At 35.4% G+C, this 22,740-nt stretch overlaps 2 protein-coding genes across 2 annotated transcripts; one reads left to right on the forward strand and one right to left on the reverse strand.

The window, feature by feature from the left end:
- Positions 1–448: 448 nt before the first annotated feature.
- LOC130808224 (protein IQ-DOMAIN 21) lies at positions 449–2,728 on the forward strand. The gene is made up of 2 exons (XM_057673701.1): positions 449–2,043; positions 2,143–2,728. The coding sequence occupies exons 1-2, from the start codon at positions 1,492–1,494 to the stop codon at positions 2,320–2,322; spliced, it is 732 nt and encodes a 243-aa protein (XP_057529684.1). The 5' UTR covers positions 449–1,491; the 3' UTR covers positions 2,323–2,728.
- Positions 2,729–3,307: 579 nt separating this feature from the next.
- LOC130808222 (serine/threonine-protein kinase STY8-like) lies at positions 3,308–22,437 on the reverse strand. The gene is made up of 16 exons (XM_057673699.1): positions 21,941–22,437; positions 21,740–21,854; positions 18,624–18,724; positions 18,398–18,520; positions 18,244–18,298; positions 17,264–17,374; positions 12,195–12,245; positions 9,004–9,176; positions 8,816–8,923; positions 6,966–7,039; positions 6,147–6,322; positions 5,202–5,297; positions 4,313–4,393; positions 4,101–4,154; positions 3,878–4,012; positions 3,308–3,770 (listed from the first exon to the last, which is right to left on the reverse strand). Exons 1-16 carry the CDS (start codon positions 22,138–22,140, stop codon positions 3,690–3,692), a joined length of 1,734 nt encoding a protein of 577 aa, XP_057529682.1. The 5' UTR covers positions 22,141–22,437; the 3' UTR covers positions 3,308–3,689.
- Between the last annotated feature and the right edge of the window lie 303 nt (positions 22,438–22,740).

Genomic DNA, 22,740 nt, shown 5'->3' on the forward strand with positions numbered 1-22,740 from the left:
TTTGTAGTAACTGTGAACAAATGAGACCTAGTCAAACATGGTCAAGCCTTTGTTTACTGTTAGTAACAGCGAACAAAGGTTTGACCCTATTTGACCAAGTAAAACCTTACAAAAAACTTGACTTTTTTTGACCCGTCTTCTTTGTTCGCTGTTACTAATAGCGAACATCCCAAACCTCAGCTTTGGGAAAAAAATACTTACTTTGGAAAATATTTTAAAACATTACTTATTGTTTGACTTTTTTATATTATTTTGCTTATTTAGTTCAAAATTTCACATAAAGTAGAATTAACTGTACAAATTTGATGTGATTTCTTCTAATCTAAACCTATAAGGTAGTAGAGATGACATACTAAATTTATAGCTAAATCATTGATGTGCTATGTATTTCTTTAACACTTCTCATAATATGTATGCCTATATTTTTCATAAACTCATAAAGGTCCTAATAACCTAGCTCTGATACCATGACAAATCGTCATGTTTACTAAATAGATTTTTATTTTTTTCTTGATTTTAATGATAATTGATTCTCTTAAGATAAACTAAAGACGATAAATGAATAAGCTAAAGTATTTTTTTACAGGTAGGTTGAGGGAAAGGTTAGAGGAAGTTAGGTGAGAATCGAATGCATATTATATCCAAAAATATGTTATTTATATACTTTATCACTTCGTGGGTGAAGTTCGAACCCATGATCTTCCGTCATATTGAATTTTAATACCATGTCATGAAATCATGTCAACCAAAAACTTAGGCTGATGTTATAATCCCAGAATATGTTATACTCTATTATAATCCCTTACAGTCTTACATCGTATCAAAAAAACCTTTAAATTTATCTTTGTGTAGATTGTAAGAATTAAAACCTTATTAGCAACTAAAGGCGACCATTGAATAAGTTAATAATAATTTTTTACTAGGTAGGTCGAAGGAAGGGTTGGGAAAAGCTACGTGAGAATCGAACGCAATTTATATTTGAGAAAAGCAATACTTACTCCAATTAAGACAAAAATCTATTTTCCTTAACATTTTTTAGTTTTCCTAAAGTGATGAAAGAGTATAATACAAATTCTAATAGTTAAGTATTAAGGATAATATGTAAGCATTAAAAATACGATAAGTAAACATTAATCTTTAATAGGTTGAGCTTATTATACGTCTCTCAAAGAGACGGTCTCTAAAGAGACTAGCTAAGAGTACAATGAGTGTTGTGAAAATCAGTCACCATTTAACCTGTCCCCTAAACCAAGACTCGCTATTATAATACGATGTTGATTCCTTCAAAGTTGAAACTCATAAACTAAAATCATCCCACCACGTTCTCCAACATTGTCAACCACAACAAACATGCATACCACCAATAAACATAAACTCCCTTCAAAGTACTACTTTCTAAACTCATCTAATCATAATCATCGATCTTAATAATTCTTCATCATCATCTTCTCTTCTTAATTCCCTACAACTTAATAATAATTGATCATCATCATGATGATGAACCTAAGAAAGCTAAAAGTACCTAAAAAAATGAGGGTGACGAGTATGAGTACTTCAACCAAACTCAAAGGAATGAAAGTAAGCAAAAGCATCAAAAGCATAAAGAAAATAAAGATCAGAAAAAGACTAACAAGTCTAAAGAACGCAAAAACAGTTGGTACTACAACTACTCCTAGGATCGGTATCCGTAGGAGTAGTAGTAAATGGATATCTGTTGTTAGGAAACGGATCTTAAGACCCAAATTTCGGGGTCATAAAAAAAGTAATAAGAATATTATTATTATTCATAATAATACAAGTATTACTGCTAATGAAGAAGATAATAGGACTAGTTGTGCTACTATAAAGGAGAATAATAATATTATTGTTCCGTTGAAAGGAGAAGATGTTACCTCCATTGACTCAGGTGCTCCGCCACCACAAGATCAGGAAGCTGAGACTACAGAGGAAGAGGATCAGATTAGTCAAACTCATTTTCAGATTATCAGGTTAAGGGAAGAAATGGCTGCTCTTCTTATTCAGTCTGTTTTCAGGGGTCATTTGGTAAGTTTTTTTTTAATATATACTCTTTCGTCTCACTCATTTTTGCATTATTTAGAAGAAAATTTTCTCGCTATGTTTGATTTCTGGGCGTACACACAGGCAAGGAGGGCATATAGAGCACTGAGAAGCCTGGTGAAGTTACAAGCTGTGGTGCGGGGAGTGTGTGTGAGAAGGCAGGCTCGTATCGCTTTGCATTGTATGAACACCATGGTTCGGTTGCAGCTCCGCATTCGAGCCAGGCAGCTCCTGTGTAGGCCGAGTAATGCTGTCGAAGCTTGATCATCCTCCCTCATTCATGTTCGAATTGTTCATTCTCGTTTTTTGTTAATGGAAAACTAACCTTCTTATTCCCACACTGGAAAACATGTTTGATATACTTCGATGTGCTTATATATTTATGTATTATTGATTGATTCTTCATGTATTGTCTGGTGTAGCTTCTTTCGCATAAGGTTGTGAAAAAGTGGATAAGCCATTTTTCAGATATCAAATATGTTAATATAGTGTTTGGAAATAAGTATTTCATTTCAAATTATGAATTTTAATTATGAAATCATAAATGAAGAATTTGAGAATGACAAAATTTGAGCAGTCATTCTCAAATTCTCAACTTTAACTACTTTAAAAACAATGGCGAAATTTGATCTAAATTCAAATTTGAAAATTTTTAATTTGCCAAAGAATAAATTTGAACCAATTCTAAATTTCCAAATGAAATCATCATTTCCAAACGTAGCATAAGAGAAATCTTCATTTGTATATGGGAGCAAACTAAGCAAACTAAGAGCTTTCAAAGTTGCTTTGTTTCGTTTCTCAATCACATTCAATCAACGGCGCCTCTAACAGATTATAATACTAATTTCAATAGGTTATAACACCAATTCCAAATAGGATTATACAATGCGTATTTTTTTAAAGTTTTTTTCTAAGTAATAATGAACAGGCCCATTTGAGACGGGTCTCTTATAAAAACGGTCTCAAGTAAGAATTTGTGTTCAATCAATGGTTAACCTTCTCATTGAGCTGAGCTCGACCCAACACTCTTTAAAATAAAATTTAATGCTCAACATTATGATCCCCCTCACCCCCAAGTTAGCCATCGCCACGAAATTTTCTATAGCCACCACATTTACATTAACATAGTGTAATAGAGTGCAAGTACTATTGTATCAAAACAATATAATCACCGCCATTTTTCAGCCACAAGGGCTCAACAGCCCCTGTTTAACAGTTTGAACTTTGAAGAGAAAAGGCAAACAAAACCTGAAAAATTGGTGTCGATCACCATGCTCCAGCAAAGTATCTCGTCCAAATATCAAACAAATTCGTTATGATATATTATGTACATTTTACAAAGAGAAGCTTATGTAATAAATTAAGTCAAAAATTCCTTAAAACAAACCAGTTCCTCATCAAGTATCTCTTCGAATGAAAGGCTCGATGTATACATAAACAAAAGCCAGAAGAGACCTCCGATGGCAAAGATGAACGTATATTCACACATTTGGGATTAATATAGGATAACAAACGGATCATTAGACATTTCTACACTCTCGCTTGAGATAATATTATTAGACTATGGCAAAGCAAAGCCGTTAGAGCAACCTTCAATGTATACTTAATTGGTTAGACATATATTACACAATCTAATGGAAAATGCCTCCATTATTACTGACGAGCACTTGATCGCCAGGAGATACGCCTTGGCAATTATCGACCTCTACAACCTTTGTGAATAACACAACAACCATCGGAAGGAAAAGAAAAGTATAAGAAACAGTTGTAGAGAGAGACACGAGCTCAAACCAAACATTTAGAAGCAGTTAATGCCTACCTCGTTAGCTATTTGCTGCAGGATCTGAATGACCTCTGAAAAATTGGGCCTTTGAGTGGGATCCTGGTGCCAACAGCTCACCAGCAGATCGGCTAGCTTTGAATGAGTGCGTTTAGGGATAGGAGGTCGAAGTCCCTAAATTAAGGGTTTTAATGAAGCAAATATTACGTCTATTGGATCAACTTTATTAACAGAGCTGAAAAAAATAGAGTAGAGCTATTACCTTTTGGACTACTCCGATTGCAGCTTGCAATGGGGTCATGGAGGAGTATGGAAGCTGTTATTTAGACCGTAAAGCAATTAATGCCATAAAAAATGGTAAGATGCATTCAAACCATAAAGATATCCAGCAACGGAACATCTGGAAATAAATGGTGAAGGACTATGACAGGACAAAGACACATGAGAAAAACAAGTGAATAAATTGAGACTTACTTCGCCAGTAAGAAGCTCCCACAGCACAATGCCAAAACTAAAGACATCCGCTTTGTGATCATAAGATTTATGCCCAATGACCTTACAAATCATACAAACAGTATGAGCAGAATAAGCAAGGGAGTAATTTGTACATGTGATTAGAACATAAAAATTAGAGATAAAAAGGAAGGCAAGAAAAAATTGTTTTATTCAAGGATCAATTTTGTGGTAAAACTGAAAATAGAATATGCTGAGACGATGATACAAGGAATTATATTTCTTAAATATCCTTTGTAAGTGTTGACGTATTTACATTTGTAAAAGAACGCTAAGTAGAAGCTGAAGAAGCATGTAATGCTGGGGAAAATTCTGTGGTGGTGAAAGGGGTGGGTGCGGTGTTTTCAAGGGATGAGGGCCAGTGTGTAATGTGAATATTGCACAGAATATGGAAGAAACTCGTAAATTATAATGTGATGGACAGAGTACCAAGATATGAGCTATTTGAGTGAGTTTGACACTCCCCAAGTTCATCAAACCTCAGTTCTGTAACATCTTCCACCCACTTTATATTTCCCTATCCTTTCAGGTTTCATACATCTAATTTTATCAACATCTTCTTAACTGATTTCTGCTTGTTTAGAGTATATGATCTCTCACTATAGCCGTAAGTCAAAGTTCAGTTGAGCTGATCCCCATTAATCATGCAAAAGACCACAAGAATTTGAAAAAATTTAATGTGAGACATGCTTATCCTTAATCCCATGTCAAGTACAGTAGAATTTAGAGTTTTAGACAATTTGTCCATTTTAAAAATTCATATTAGAGTAGCAATCTGGTTAAGAAGCCAGCACTTGAAATGCGATTTAACACCCAAATATGTTAGAAGTTACTTCTACATGAGAATTACCTCGGGGGCCATCCACCTATAGGTTCCTGTTTCAGCTGTCATGATTCCTGATTGTGTCTGTACTTTAGCAACTCCAAAGTCAGCGACCTTTACAACCTACAGAAAGAAAAATTAGAAAGAGTCAGATCACAAGGCTCCCAAATTACATCCCCACTTTTCCTGAGTGACTTCAACATAAGATCTTCAGAGATGAGGAGTACAGCAGAGAATTGTGGCATAGGTTACATGTTTTTGATAAAACAAAATACACAAAGATAATAGAAAGTGGTTTGCATTACCAATTAATTTTAACTCATGTCTGGTTCTACACTTCATCCAATTAACTTTATCTTGAACTTTAACAAATATGAAGTGAAGAGCGAATCAAAACATTATCTACATTGAATCAGTAAAAAAAGAAAATCAAGTGATATGAGTGAACTCAACTTTATGCATCACCAATTTACCAACAGTGCAACTTGGCAGATTAACTCATTCGTTAAAATACTTACAAGAAAATATGAATAATAGACTGTTACATTACCATCTTAAACGACACTAATATTCAAGTTCTACATATCGAGTGACTCAAAAAACTCATGTTTTTACTTCTACCTCACTAACTCTAGCACATCTTGTATAAATTGCTATAATAGTATCACATCATATTCTCACCAGTCTTGATATTAAAATAATTTAAGCAAGTGACCACAATATCATTCTGGACAAAATAGTAGAAAAAGGGATACTAAGAACATATTCCTTAGTCTATGCCTTTATCATATTACACAAATAGAAGATATGTCAAGTTATTTCCCTCCAGTTTCAACAAACTTGCACACGCATCAATAATTAGTATAAAGAACACGGTTACAATCTTATTTAGTCTTCTCCCTTGCCTACCCAAAACCCCCTTCCAGAAACACAGCTTTTAGATCATATAAACACGAAGTATGGATTGCTTACTCCATCTTCACCCATAAGCAGATTGGCTGTTTTAAGGTCCCTGTGCACAATATTATTTTGGTGAAGATACTCCATGCCCATGGAAACATCAATTGCTGCTCGTAGTAGTGACTGTATTTTGAACACACCCTTTCTCTTATGCATGAAATCATACAGATTTCCTTTCGGCATGAACTCTGTGAAATTTGCAGCAGCATTTTTTACAATTAGCATAACCAGCTACTCGGCTAAAGTTCAAGTTCAAACCAACATCAAACTGATCATACCAGGGTCAACACATCGTAATTCACTTTAATAAGTCAATTAGACACTAGGAAAATCTGCATATCAATAAAACAAACACAGATACAGCTACCATGAAGTACTATCAGTTCTTGGCTAAGAACAGAACTTGTGAATTTCTGTATTTTGTTTTGTTCTCTGAGAAATTTTTACTTAAATGACAAAAAAGCTTACAAATGTTTATGATCCACCAAACAGGTGCCAAAGAATTAGAAAGTTTTCTAAAAGAATTAAAATGATGATAGACTAAGGGCTTTTCAAGTCTGCATTCATGCAACAAAATGATCTACATCTATTAAAATAGTCTTCACTTCATCTTTCCCAGAACAGAAACTATCCAACAAAATGCCTTCAAGTTCATTTGCTACAAAATTTCTAAGCATAAAACATAGTTGAGTTACAACTTAGAATGTATTTCTTCAAAAACTTCAGTACTCAGCAGGATGATAAAGGATATCTTCAAATAGAAATTGACTAGTACGGAACTGAAGAAAATGTATATTACAACAGAATAAATAAATACTTTTAAGGCATTACCAGTCACAAGAAAAAGTTTCGGAGGTTTTGTACATGCACCCATAAATTGCACCACATTCTTGTGTTGAAGTTTCCTACAACATGAACAGAAGTTCTATAATGCAACCATTGAAGACAAGTAATTAAAACTTGCAATTCTTGCATGAAAATCAGCTAGTTATAAAACGAAACTCCTCCCATGTCTACTCCAGCGTACTTAAATTAGACACTATTACAGCATGTCACAAAGTTTTTAAAATACTTCTATTATCTTATTGATAATTTTTTCAGGAAAAACATAATAAAATTAATATTTGTGTTTAAATAATAAATTCACGACTAAGATACAACTTTGAAGACTTCAACAAAGAAGTATAATCTCAAAATAAAAAAAAAATAATTAAAAAAAAATTGACAAGAAATATAGTATGTTCCAACAAAAAAATTGAGACGGATTGAAAAATTTGGAAAAAAGGGAAAACGGGTCAAAATTGCCAGGGTCAAGTTACAATCAGGTATGACCAAATTTTTTGGTTTTCGGGTCTGGTCATTTCCGAGTTATGGTTAACTATTGGGTTATATAATCCACCAGTTTCACTCGGGTTTGGATCGATTTTGGGTTGGATCAAAGATCGATAGGTGTACAAATATGGAATGTGATGCTTGCAGTCCTCAACCAAACATGCTTAAGAAAATCTTAGAAAACCTTTTCATGACCATACAGGAAAGGAAGGGAGGAGACAAACAGTACTAAGAGATATTTCCATTTGGAAGATCCCTGGATGACAAGATGCAAATAATTGATGAAATGAAAGGGAAAATCTAGTAAAAAGTACTTGGAAAATGGAACACCAACGAAGTACATTCTGATTACTTCTACCAGCTCAAACTCTGGATTTTGCAAAGAAAATTTCTGTCAGAACCAGGAAACTTTTCTTTATTTGCTAGACAATAGGCACATTTATTTCAACTTCAACTACAATACGATTAGTGCACTCCTGAGCTTCATCATAACTTGTATATTGTGTCAGAAGAGACAATTTAAAATTTTCCATCACCTGTTTACTCCAGTTCATTTTCATCATCCTACAATCCATAATTAGTTTGAGAACAAGGGTGCTTACATACAAAAGCAATACTGAAAAACAATTTGAACAGGGGACTGATTCGTTTTACACCTTCTCATTCTGTAATTTATCCATCAAAAGATAATTTAGCTGGGTGAAGGGTATAGAAGCGTCAAGACTCTTGGTGACCAACTAGAGCTTGATTTTCAGTCATTTTTGTTCATTTATCTAGTAAAAGATTCAAGATTGAACAAATGTTAAAGCAGACTTAAAAAATCAGCTTAACCATGTACACATGAATGCTTCTAGATGTCATTCATGAAGAGCTCATTTATTTCACTTATCATTAATTGTCATTCAAACTGCTCATTTAGTTCAATTGTATTCTTTAAAACTCAATGAAATTTATTTTTTTTATTAGAAACATCTTGCTGGAACGATTAACTATGTTAGACACTTAGATGGTCTTGAACAGTGGTACTCATCTCGGCTCAATTATACACCAAAAACAAAGTTAAAGAGAGAAACAAAAGATGGGACAAGACGCAATAAAAATGGAGGTTTCGGAAAAGTATAAATGCAAATGTTTATACATATTACAATCAAGCCAACACTTCATAGAGTATTAGTGGTTTTTTTAAGCTTGTCTGGTAGTTAAAATAAAAATAATTGCATTCAAGTAGCACATAATGGCAAAATCAATTTTAAAGTTTCAACTTTGTACGGTAACATGTGAAAAGAAAGTATAAGACTAAGACCCACAAAGACCACATAGAATTTTCATAAATTAACAGAAATCACAACCTCATGATTTTAATTTCCTGGAAAAAATCTTTAACCACATCCGAATTCGCATGCGCAGACTTCAGGACCTTGATTGCGACTTCATGATCACAGTATGTTCCTTTGTACCTTAAAAGGTCAATCAACTATATTTGAAAGAGTGTTCTACAAGTTGATTTCACAGCAGAGAAATCTGATAAAAAACATACAGATCGCCATGTGAGCCAGATGCCACCTTGTGTCCTACTTTAAGAAGGCTCTCATCAATTTCAACTTCAGAAGTTTTGCTTCTGATGTTCTTCACATTACTATGAAAGTGGTTAGCTTCTTCATCATGATCCTCACCAGCAGCTGCTTGTTGATTTGCTTGCGATTGTGGTCCCTTCAGGAATGTAAAGGAGTCAACTTAGCTCTCAGACGCTTCAAAATAAGCAATCTTAAAAGAAATGGCCAAGGAAGCACATTTCTAATAGGCATCTGCAAGTAAGCTGTCAAAAGTCCAACAACAGATGACATGGTTCAAATGAAAATATATATCCTTTCTAACCAATAATTACTGCTCAGAAAGGCGAAACACAAAGGAACATTAACTTCTTAATTGTCATGGGTCCATAATATTTGCTTATAGCATGGGATCATAACATCCACCATGTATCATTTTAATCCATTCTTGAGGCCACTATACATAATAATCTTTTTGAGAGCCATTTACAAGAAATCGTCTAGCTACATGTATAAAACACGAAGGTATTTACTTCACAGATGAGAAGACCAGGTGCTACAAAGTGTTTATTGAAGTTGTCAAAAAATATCAGAACGCAAGACAGCTTCCAATTTGTCCATAAATAACACAAACATCGTAGCTGATTCAGATGAAAACCCTGCACTTTCATGTACAGCACGAGTCTCACAGAAGTCCAAAAGGTAACTGAGTGGAAATTACAGACAGAAGATGCATTGAAAATTTCACTAAATGTTGAAATAGAAAGCCTTGTGCTTTTCATAATGAAGCAATTTGACTATGTCAAAGAACCAACTTAACCAAAAGCTTAAGGGTTGAGGCCCTAGAATATGTTATATACTCTACCACGCCCCCTTACACGAGAACCCTTTGGGCCTTGCCTTCTCCTACCGCTGAAAATTCCACTTTAAATGAGGGGTGTTGAGATCCGAACCCATGATCTTTTGTCACACTGGTTTTTGATACCATGTCAAGGAACCAACTCAACCAAAAGCTTATGCTGATGGTTAAGGCCCCAAAGTATGTTATATACTATAAAATACTAGAGTTAGAGATTGGTTTCGATGTACCTAGATTGTGAGGTGAAAGGGGTGCCAGAGGCAGAGTTTAGGTTTTCAGGGTTTCTTTCTATGAAGAAATTACTTCTACATGCTAAGTGCTAACCATCCAATTGCTTTTTCTCAACTAGTCACATTTGGATCATATGACTAATTTAACACCTCATTATCTCTTCCCACAAAACTTCAAGAACTTACGGCAGCTATGTAAGGCCAATATACATCTTTAAGAAAAACATTTGAAAAGTAATAATTTTAGTAGTAGAAGAAAAGAAAAGGTGAATTCATTTTCACAATTGAACAATACATAGGCTGCAGAGCATAAAAGGAAAACAACAGAATTTTTTGAGAGTGCGCGAGAAATGCAATCGATTTTCATTAGTTGTATTGGTTGAAAATCTTTGACTCCCCAAGTTTAAATCATTGTAAAGATAAAAGTTATGGCTGCTGAAACATTTGACATTTTCTACGAAACATCATCATTAAACAATAATTGAAACAAATGTTGAGGACGACTTGAGGTACGATTTGAAAATTTTAAAAGCTCTATCCACCATATGGAAAGTCGGAAAGAATACCTTGTAAAACTATCCATAATATTTGGATTTTGGATATCCAGAACAAGAGAAAAACTACTAGAGAAGCCGATTTAGAAGCAAGTATTAAAGATTTGTTTACTCAAGGTTGTCAGTAGATATATTAAAGAAGAATGCGTAAGTCATGAACCATGAGGCCATCAGCAAATAAAAAGCTACACTAGAAACTACAGATATAGCCCCTCCTTTCCACAATTATTTTTTAAACAATGTTTGGCATGATTATTGAGGACAGAATATAAAAAGGGGCACTTGATATTTATGAAATATAGGAGAGAATTGTTAACAAGGAAACTATATATTAAAAAGGGGGTAGTGTGAGGAGAAAAGAACGGACACGTAGAGTGGTGGAGGGGCAAGAAAGGGTTGACGTGATAGGAAAAAAATTTGTTTTGATCCAAAAGCAAAAGTAATGGAACATCTACTTAACAGTGCGAAAAAAAGTTGGGGAGCAATCACATTGTCATCGCCAAAATTTAAAATTAGCCAAGACATACAACCGATTCACTCAGGATAGCTTCAAATGACGATAGCCAAACGGCACTCGTGATCTGTATTTAAAAAACAGCATTATGCTGTCAGCTGAGAATTTTCTGGTGAAATGGAATTTCTCTCCGTATCTGTACAAATAACTTCTCCAGGACATCAGCTTAGTAGAGAAGTTTATATATATGCAAAGGTTATTCTATGGATTTTCCTTTTCCTGCTAGTTCTTGGAGCAACCTAGAGTGATCCCCTCCATAGTTCTTTTTTTTAATTTGATCTCTTTATCAAAGCTGCAAATTGAATTCTCTTATTACTGATGGAATATGGACATAGTATCCACTATCCAGTTTTATAGAACAATAGAATCGAATACTGAAATTTTCCTTTATTTTCACAATATATATGTAAGAGCGAAATGTAATAACCTCTATGAGATAGAGGACTACATAGGTATGTAAAATTGTAATTAACAGCGTAATGCAGTTCTATATCTAACTGATCTCTATTTTATGTGTCATCATCTCAACAAAATTATTTCTTATATTCTGCCAAGTAAAGTTCCTTAAAAACCAAATGATATAATACAATAAGATGATAACATACAACTTGTCTTGGCCTTTTCAGCTCCTTAGAATATATCGCTAATTTTCCAAGTTCTTACCCACTAGTTTCAGCATGACTCCTTGACCTATCTCAAAAGATATTTTACTTTCACCTTTCAAATACATATATCACCATTATCGTCGTACTTATCCCGTCTAAATTAACACCCAAAAACAGTGGGAGGCTAACAAAATAAACTTTATTAACCACATCTCTACCACGTCAATCATTTACCTTAAAGTAGTACCAACAATGTTTCAATCTACAAACAAAAGCAGGGTTACACTAAAACTACAGCAACATGCAACGACCGAGTCACAACTAACATGATGCCAATTACTATAGTTTAATTCAATTAAAGCATCTACACAATGATTTCAAAAGGCATGTCAATAGAAGCACCAACGAGCAAGTACCTTCATATCTTGAATAGTAATTCCCAATAAACTTCTAAGCTGCTCTGTTTCCTGAAAAATATCCAAGCAAATGTTCAAACAGCAGACTGAAGAACGCCACAAAGAAAGCAAGAAATTGAAATTTGCTTTTCTTATTGGAAAGATTAATCTGGTTATAATAATTCTCTTCTAATTTGGAATTCATGTATGAAAAAAAAACAGCATCCTTTCAAATTCACCCATAAGTCCCAATAGATCATTATAAAGGAACTTTTTGGTACAGAAAAAAAAAAAAAAAGAAAAAAGTGCAAGAAAATCCTCTGACTAGTCATCATCATCATCATCCTACCCAGTGTATCCCGCTCATAGAAAAAACTATGGACAGGGTCTGGGGAGGGAAGGATGGCGGCAACTCATACCCATAAAGGAGAGCGCGACAAAAGGAGTCCCCTGGCTCGAGAAAGATAAGGAGACGTAGCTACACGAGAAAGATAAATTAAATGCATATAAATAAAATAAGTAGAACCTACAAAATAAAAAGAAAACAAAAAACTAATAGTAAAAGAAACGAGAGAAGCAAGATGGCAAGAACACTAAAAGGTAATCTAAGAGGACATTAGTAGTCTAAACATGGATATGGCGCCTCCAACTACCCCTATCCCTAGTCAGGCCCTAGGCCCTCAGAGAGGTTTAACTCATGTAAGTCAACTTTTATTTGTTCATCCCAGGTTCACCTGGGTCTTTCTTGACTCCTCTTACCCTCTACTATAATGCTTTCTACCGTCCTCACAAGGGCGGCGAAAGTCTTTCTCTGCACATGTCCAAACCACCTCAATCTATTTACGCACATATTTCCAGAAATAGGGGCTACCCCTAGTTTGTCCCTAAACTCTTGGTTCCTAATTCGATCCGGTGTGCCCACACATCCACCTCAGCATACGCAATTCTGTAACTTTCATCTTATATTCAAAAATCTTCTTTACAGGCCAACATTCGATCCCATATAGCAGAGCAAGTCTGATTGTCGCCCGATAGAATTTTCCTTTTAATTTGCTTGGGAATTTCCTATCACATAGCACGGCGATGGCTGCTCGCCACTTGAGTCAACCCGCTTGTATACGATGATTTACATCTCCGTCAATCTCCCCATCCCTTTGAATGATCGATCCCAAATACTTGTACTTGGTCGTACTTTTAACAACTACTTCATCAATGGACACATCTGGTTCACCTACCGGTGTTGTCCCACTAAAGTCACAGCGCAAATACTCGGTCTTCGTACGACTAATGCGCAACCCTTTACCTTCTAAAGCTTCCCTCCACTCATCCAATTTATTACTAACCTCCTCTCTAGTTTCTGCTACCACAGTACCGTCTCCCAAATAGATTTAGAAATCTCTTTCAAAATGACAGTAAAATTGAAAGGGCTTAGAGCCGATCTCTGATGTAGTCCAACTTTAACCGGAAAAGGCTCTGTTATCCCCACCGGTGTTTGAATGTTAGTCGAAACTTTGTCATACATATCCCGTATAGCCTCAATGTACACTGAAGAAATACCTCTAGCCTTGAGGCTATCCCAGATGACACGTCGTGGTATGCTATCATACGTTTTTTCCAAGTCAATGAACACCATATGCAGATCTTTTTTTTGCTCCCTATATTTCTCCATCAGTCTCCTCAAAACATGAATTGCCTCAATAGTTGACCTTCCTGGCATAAAACTGAATCGGTTCTCTCTAATCAACGTTTCCTGTCTAATTCTCCTCTCTATCGCTCTTTCCCACAATATCATTATGTGGCTTAGAAGTTTGATACCTCTATAGTTCCCGCGTACTTGCGCATCGCTTTTGTTTTTAAACAGAGGTATTAGTGTGCTATTCCTCCATTCTTCTGGCATCTTATGTGTCCTCAAAAATAATATTAAAGAGATTAGTCAGTCAATAAATGGCCTCTTCTCCTAAACCCCTCCACACCTCAATCGGGATGTTATCTGGCCCGACTGCCTTTGCTCTCCCCATCTTTTTGAGAGCTTCTCCTACTTCTTCTGTGGTAATATCACTCGTTGACCCATATTCCAGTGGTCTTTGGACGTCAGAAATGTGATTATCCGTCTCCTATGGCCCCCTAGACTCATTGAGTAGCTTAGAGAAATACTGGATCCATCTAGTTTTGATGTCCTCTTGTCTCAGGAGAACTCGTCCTCCATCATCCTTGATGTATTTCACTGCCTCTAAGTCTTGCCGCTGCCTGGACCTAGTCCTTGCCAACTTAAAAATCTGCTTCTCTCCCTCTTCATACAAGTCCTCATAAACACGATTTTTTGCCTCTGTTATCGCTTTCTTTGCCGCCCGCTTTGCTTCTTTATAGCTCACTCTCTTTTCTATCCTATCCTCCTCTTTCGTGCATGCCATAAGTTCCTAATATCTCTTATTTTTATCCTTTATCTTCTTTTTCACCTCATCGTTCCACTACCACGATTCTTTGAACACTTTTGGTTTACCCGACAACACCCCCAAGGTCTCTTTTGTCACTTTTCTAATGGTTTTTGCCATGTTCACCCACATTTCATTCGCATCCTCTGACTGACTTGGGAAGCCCGATAAACTTATCTTGCTTGACAGGGTTGTGACCATATCCCCTTTGAGTCTCCCCCACATGATCTTTCCCCTGGATTCGACCTTCTTCGCTACGATTTTCTTCCTCATCCTGAAAACCAGTACTAAAAGCCTGTGTTGGGAGAGCATCTCTGTACACAACACCACCTTACAATCCAAGCATGAGGCCTGATCTCTCTTGCGCACTAAGAAATAATCTGGTTGCATGCCCGCCGCTCTTATATGTGATCAAATGCTCATCTTTCTTTCTAAAGATCGAGTTTTCTATAACCAATTCTTTTGCTAGCGCAAAATCCAGCAAATTCTCCCTACTCTCATTCCTTGCCCCCAAACTAAACCCTCCATGTACCGAGTTATAGTTGTTTGCATCTCTGCCTATATGTCCATTAAAGTCTCCTCCTAAGAAAACTTTCTCATCTTCCAGGATAGTTCTCATGAGGTCTCCTAGGTTATCCCAGAACTTGCACTTCACCCGCTCATCGAGCCCAACTTAGGGCCCGTACGCACTGACAATGGATATGATCTCTTCCCCCACTACTATCCTAACTAGCATAATCTTGTCATTACACCTCCTTACTTCAACCAATTGCTTTAGGATATCATTAGACACTAGGATGTCAACCCCGTTACGTCTATCGTCCAGACCTGCATACCACAACTTATATCCCTTTACCTTTTTCTTTTTGCCCCTTCCACCTAGTCTCTTGAACACGTGCTACATGAATCCTGTACTTAGAAAGCTCATTGGCCAACTCCAACGACTTCGCTTCTAGGTACCTATGTTCCAAGTCCCCACTCTTAGTTCTAGATCCTGCTTACGTTGCCCCCCTGACTCTCTCTCCTTGGACCTGACCTCAGGTGACCATAATTGCTTCCTAACTCTATATTCAGCTACTACGGACTAAGGTAAAAGGTTACAATCAGATCATTAACAGAGATCAACACAAAATAAACAAATAGATACACTAAATAAATAAGTAAATAAATAATTAATTACATGAAAGAAAGATAGAACACTACTAAGTATGAAAACAATCCTCTCAAAAAGTATGAGAACACTCCAAGATATGATAACAGATCAAAAAGATACGAGAACACTCCTATTTGAAACCCTAACCCTTAGATTTTTCAATTACGACAAATCAACAAATCCTTGAATCACACGCAACAAATAAGGGAAAACAGCGTTCACAGGATGAAATTGATTAAGAACAATAGGTAAAAATCCAGGACAATAACAGATCTGAGAAAAATCAAAAGACGAAAAAAGGAGGGCAAGACCCTAGAAAATCAAAACCTTTCACCTCAGAAAACTGGATTTAGAAGCAACAAGAAACCAAAGATCTTACCGGAGAATTTGAAGAAAGAACAGAACGAAAAGCAACAAGAAATCGTGAATGTACTGTTGACGCACAGCAGCCACAGCAAGTTCAGGCAGCAGGCAGGCGGCGGTGCGGTGGTGCGGCACTGGGTGTAGTTTGAGTTAGCACAGAAATGAAAGTGAGTAGATTTGGATTATTCTATATAATCTCAAGTCTTCCCATATTAATCTCAAGTCTCAAGACTCTCAACTACAAATTATTAAAGAACACTCTCAACTTTGAGAGGTATCGTTTCAAAATGATTTACCGTGCTGGTTCAGTGATGTCAAAGGGAGAGGCACATGTGGAGGCTTCGATGAAGAGCGCGCAAAGAGCTCGAAAAAGATTTCTTGTTACAAAGTTTGACGATTCTACAAAGAAACATATAGTCCCCGAAATGGAAGTATATGAAAGAACAATGCTCGAGGAATAGAAGACATCATTTTCATTCGGGGCCGAAGGACTTGAACATATCCCTTTAGTGGAAAAACCCCATGGAATTCTAAATCTCTTACACAACCTAAATTCATCCTATTCCTTAACCTAAACTTATGAAAAATAGATCTAAAACAGTCAATTAACTAAGTCAAATAATGGCCAAAAAAAAAAACCTTAATTAAAATTTCTTGAGAAAGAGAAATGAGGAAGCAAAATAAAAAATAAACTAAAGCAAATCCGTCAATTATACAATCAGATTATTGGTCATTTAAGATCCTTCTCAAAATACACCCCACATAGTTGAGATTGTTAATCAATAATTAGGACTTTTATGAGACTCTTTATTGTTGGGATTATTCTTAAAATTTATCCAAAATGAAAGAAGTTAAGCAAGAATTTGCATTTTCAACACCAAACGATACACTAAAATGCTGCTCAAGGTCCTATCTAACATTGATAAGTAAGTCTGAAAGCAGAGCAAGAGATATGAATGTTATATTGCAAGAGAAACACAGCCTGAACACATCGCAAAAAAAATAGGACTATCATTCCCAATGAAGCTATCATTACTGAGAGCAAAATGTATATCGTGGATTAAAAGATAATTGTTTGATAATATAAATATACTAGAACAGTTTAGTTTACTAGTCAAATGAAAAGATGGACAAGATCATACCTCATGAGGCCAACCATCAATAACAAAAACATCTAAAGAGAAGCCATCAACCGTGGAAAAGGCATGAGCCTCTTGAATGTTAAGACTCATATCAGACAGCAGGGAAGTCAGCTGGAGGTTACAATAAGACACTTAGCTTATTTAATAAACAGAAGAGAAGAACTGTATGTAAAGAGTCAAAAAAGGGAAAAGTGAACTGTAAATTCCTGAGGCAGATTAAACATATCAGGCAAGTAGGAGTAGCCCCTCAACATAAAACACACAAAATTTAAACAAGAAGCTTTGCTAGTAAGTCGTGTTGCATTATATAATAATTTAATATGCTGAATGCTGATTAAACAAGTACACACAGGGTAAACTAAAGAGTAAAGTGCAAATATATAAGGTAAAGGGCTTAATAGAAATATGGACAATTTTTCACAATAGAGGCCCTGAAACAATTGGACGCAAGATAAACACACTCCAGTCATCAAAGAAATACTGCGTACAAAATATGATCAACTTTTGCTAATATATGATAAAACTGTCATCATCAGTTTGATAGAGACAACACATATAAGAGCATAAGCAGTCCTGAGTCCTGACATATTTGTCCCATCAGGAAGAGGTATTAGTAATGATCTACATCACAAAATCGAATAAAAAAAAGAAGCTAATATACAGAACGATGTACTCCAATCATCCCATTTTTTCTATCACATTAGCCATGAAACTTGGAAAACGGGAAAAAGTATAGTTTCACCACATAAAATTAGATTGATCAACATATCCTTCATACGCAGATAAAATCTCAAAGACAGCCTTGAGAATGCATATATATTTCACCACAGATAAAATGACAATCTATTAGCATATAGTTCGGGATACTTAACACCAACTGCAGCAATCAGTTCTAATTAAAATACTTAATATATTATACATTGAAAATACAATAGCAATAAGGACCATCACTCATAAACCAATTTTAAATAGCCAACTACCTGGTTAAGGAGTTTTGGCTTGTCAACAGTCGAAAAGGTGATTTCATGCATTTCCCTAGTTAAATTGAACACAAGATAGCAGTAAGATAAAAGGAGATTGTGCCACGCAAATATCTAGATGAAAACATATAGCTATTAAGATATAGAGCATTACCTTGAAGAGCGCAAAAGAGTAGCATTTATAAAGCTATCTCTATCTTCAACATTCAGTTTTACACCATCAGTTTCGAGACTTGGTATTGAACTAAATGTTGGTGGGTGCAAGCTCAATGAGAGACTTAACACCATCGTCAAAAAAATGTAAGAGAAATGATGTGAGAAGCACTCAAAAAATTAAGATAACTATGCTGAAGCTAAGTAATGGTATCAAAGACAAATACCCCAAACCAACACTGTTCTTGACCGAGCCTTGGCTACCTTCATCCATTGAAGAATATGAATGGAAAGAATCAGCATTATGTCCATTTGTAGTGAGATTCACCTGCATGATTTGAGGAATTAAGAAGGTACGCAACAAATTGTTAGATCAAATGTTGAATTAAGGTGCCACGGTAAAGGTGTTGTAGAAATTGAAATAGCATTCAAGCAAAACATCAATACTGATTTTCCAAATGGCGGTCTGCAAGCCAATGTATAAACAATGAGCAGAGTTGTAAAGAGGCAAAAAAATAAGAAGGGTAATAGAGAGGGACAAAAGGTCCATGTGATGAGAGAGATAGGAAAAAGAAATGTTGTGAGTTAAAGATTATGGAGGAAGCATATGGTATCTTTAATTCACCTCTCTTCCAAGAGAAAGTTAGGGGTAGAAGGTTGGGACTTTGATAAATTCCGGCAAATCATCCTTAAAGTTTAAAGGAATAAGGATGTTTTTTACAGTCAGTCATTCAGACAAGACACCTAGCGCCTAAAGTAGAACTAAGGAGATATGAGAAGCAATTACAACATAGTAAATAGACACCAAAAACTACAGAAAGACCTAACACTACTAGTTCATACTAGAAAATGGACAAGCCTTAAGATAACGAAAGATAGAAGATTCACACAATTGACAAGAGTATAAATTTTTCTCTTTGCCAGTTCATACTCCCCTGTAGATGAGCTTCCTCAAGTTTCATCCTTGCTTATTACGTCTGTTATTCATAGAAAGTCTCCAAACATGTAGACAATATTATAAAAATTCCTTGTTTTTTGTCTAAAATGAAGTGTCAAACAGTAATAACAATGTTCAAGTGTCAAGTGTTAGAAACAACCATGTAAGCTCTAAATGAAGAATCAAAGTAAATAGCTAATGAGATCTTGTAGTACAATAGGCACTTGCAAATTAGTTATTATTTTTTTTTGGGGGGGGAGGGGAGGGGGGGGGGGGAAGGAGTTTCCATTGTATCTGCGATTGATAGCAATCTATTGAATCATTTCCTTTACTATGAACTCTTTTATCTTGACACATTTGCCTTATAAACTATTTCCAAGTCTTCTGCAATAATCATACTATTTTCTTTTTATATACTACCTTTCAATTTTTTTTTTTTATTGCACCATTTCTCCTAACATGCTCTCACACTTTTAGGAGAAATGGAGCATTATAACTTAGGAAGTACAATGTCCACTAGTACAAAGTTATAGAGCTTTGGAAGAAAGGAAAAATATAATACCTTTCTTATATTCCTGATTTGATACACAGAAGGCAGCCTGTTTAAAATTATACTCGTGTTTTTTTCTCCTTCCCATGAGAAATAACAATCAAGAATTTGAACATTGTCACTGATCAGTCAAAATTCTCTGAATGTTAACAAAGATTTGTGATTAAATCCTTTGCAATATTCTTTGACACAAAACGAAGTGTATTCATATAGTCAATTGGAGGGTCACGCTTCCAGGTTTTATTTGGGTTCATTTGCCTATTGGATACTAATCTGCACTCAATTAAATCTTATCATACAACATATCAGTACTCCTAGAATAGTAATCAAATACCATATAAACGCATCCTTTTAATGAAATTCCATAACTCCTTAACATCTTCATCCCTAATGCCAAGCTGAAAAGTAGAACTCGTGCATATAAAAATGTACTAAACGTCTAACCCAGTAAATCTTATTGAAGTTTATGTTTTCATATAAAGTGCGCCAATGATTTGATTTCATAAGCACCAGCATTAAATATTTACAGCTTGAAAGTAAGTAATTACTAAAAACGCAACATATAATAGAAAGAAATTCCAGTGAGAAACTGATACAGCAAACAAATCTCAAGGAAAACCCTTTTAAAAAAAAATTAGCACAAAAAGATTGATAAGGCCACATTCTACCTGTGAAAAGAGCATCGAATCAGTTTTGAGAACATCATTTACAATTTACCAAAAAATTGATGATTAAATTATCCAAAGAAACTCATTGAAAATACCGAAGGGAACACCACACTTATGCTCTAGTTTGTCACAGGACAGTCCATATCAATAAGACCAGCCATTTTAGATTTTCGCTGCATCTCAACATCCTAGCCATTAATCCATTATGTAGTTTTGATTATATATGACACTAACGAAATGACTCATTAAATTATATGTGCTTCTTATTTATGTAAAGTTGTAAATGATTTGCAATCAAACACTAATTGCAAACGACATGTTCGTTATTACTTGAACAAGATTTGTAAAAGCATCTCCAAATCCTGCCTACCTAAGTGACAGGCTAGGTGAGAGTCACTTAATTGCGCTAAGGAAATAAAACCCCCAACATTGATACCTAATCTCGTAGATAATATTTACAGTTTGTCAATTTGATGGAACAATGAACATCATCACAAATTAGATAGTCTATGCGATCAATTAGAACCAAAGTGAAAGGAATGTTTTTTGTCATTGTCCACTTATATGAAACCTGGTCACTGTTCAAAATACAAGGTTCTCAGAACAGGACAACCAGTATCCACTATCCACTAACAAAGATGGTTGTCCTCCTAATCGAAAAAGTATGCTTACGAAAATCACACTAATTCATAACAAACATCAAGCAATAAAATCCCCTGAATGGATAAAAATCCAAGTAGACCCTCTTATCCACAATTATAATTGTATGGCCACTCAGCCATCGACAACACAATTTAAGATTCCCTTAACCAATAATCTTTGTCCACTTCTTATTCAGGAGGCAATCTTTGCACCATCAGATTTTCAGACCCAAGACAAGTGAGTTCCTTGAAGGACAATCAAATAGAACTTCAAATTAGTCAATCACAATATATTAATTAATTAATTACCCACAGTAAAAAAAATTGTAAGTCAAAGGTTGAAACAATTTTATTGGAACATCATCGAAATTTCATTTCCATAACCTGTTCCACAATGAATACTTTCATAATTCTACCTTAAATTATGGATATAAATTATTCAATGACACTGTTGCTTTGAAAATTATTCAGCGACAATAACATCTTACTGAAATGAGTTCGACTATATAAAAAGTCAATTCAACTAAAAAATTCTGAACAGTAGTACCTGTACATCACGGACGTCATAAGCAAGTATATTCGCAGGGTCTTCAGCTTGGCGCAAAAGTCTCATATGCGTCAAAACATCTTCAGCTCTTTCCACGTTAACTTCCAACGCATATCTTACACCAAAAACTCAACAATTAATACAATGAAAGTGAGAGCAACGAAAAAAATCAAACTAAAATTTGAAAAATGGAGGAAATACCTAGCAGGAAGACGATTAAAGTGAAGCCAAAGCTGATCATCAAATCCAGGAAGTTTAGCATCATGACAACCAGAATCTTGAAGCCTATGAAGAACGTCATTGAAGACTTCAAGCTTTAACTGTTGATGATTTCTCGGCGTTTTTGGCGAGAAATCGAACGCTTTACTACTACAACTTTCAGTATCATCATCGATCGCCATTATCGATTAACTGTTTTTGAAGATTCAATTTGAAAATTCAGATTATGCAACATTTAAGAAAAAGTAGTGATAATAGTGAGTGAGTATGAGCGAACATGAAAACCTAATTTAATTTGGAATTGGATAGGGCATGATTCTCGAATTTGTAAGGGAGGGAAGTAGCAAGGAGAATCTTGAGTGGAGAGAGAAAAAAGGGTGAGGGGAATCTTGAGGAATTAGGAATGAGGAATTAGGGAGTATTAGGTGATACTTGTGGGGGAAGGAGAGAGAGAGTGGAAGATGTCGTTTGCGAGGGCGTACCACCTAGCTGACCGGAGCTTGGGTCCCATCCTTCGTGGCATTGACAGTAACTTCTTTTACTTAGTATGGGCCTACGGCCTATTGGGAGAATAAATTATTAAATAAATTTCTCAACCTAAATTTACCATCCAAGTGTTTTTCTGCTGCTGGTGTTCTGAAAGACCGCTTTTTAAGTCCATTTCTCGCAAGAAGTTGTGAATTTTTACTAAATTAGTAGAATGGTAATGAAAAGCCAATAAAATTTAGAAAATTTTCTTTAGCAAGTATAATGGTTATATTTGTTTTATTTTAATTATCTCA

Source organism: Amaranthus tricolor, chromosome 3 (assembly GCF_026212465.1).
Source record: "Amaranthus tricolor cultivar Red isolate AtriRed21 chromosome 3, ASM2621246v1, whole genome shotgun sequence".
Classification (NCBI taxonomy): Eukaryota; Viridiplantae; Streptophyta; class Magnoliopsida; order Caryophyllales; family Amaranthaceae; genus Amaranthus; species Amaranthus tricolor.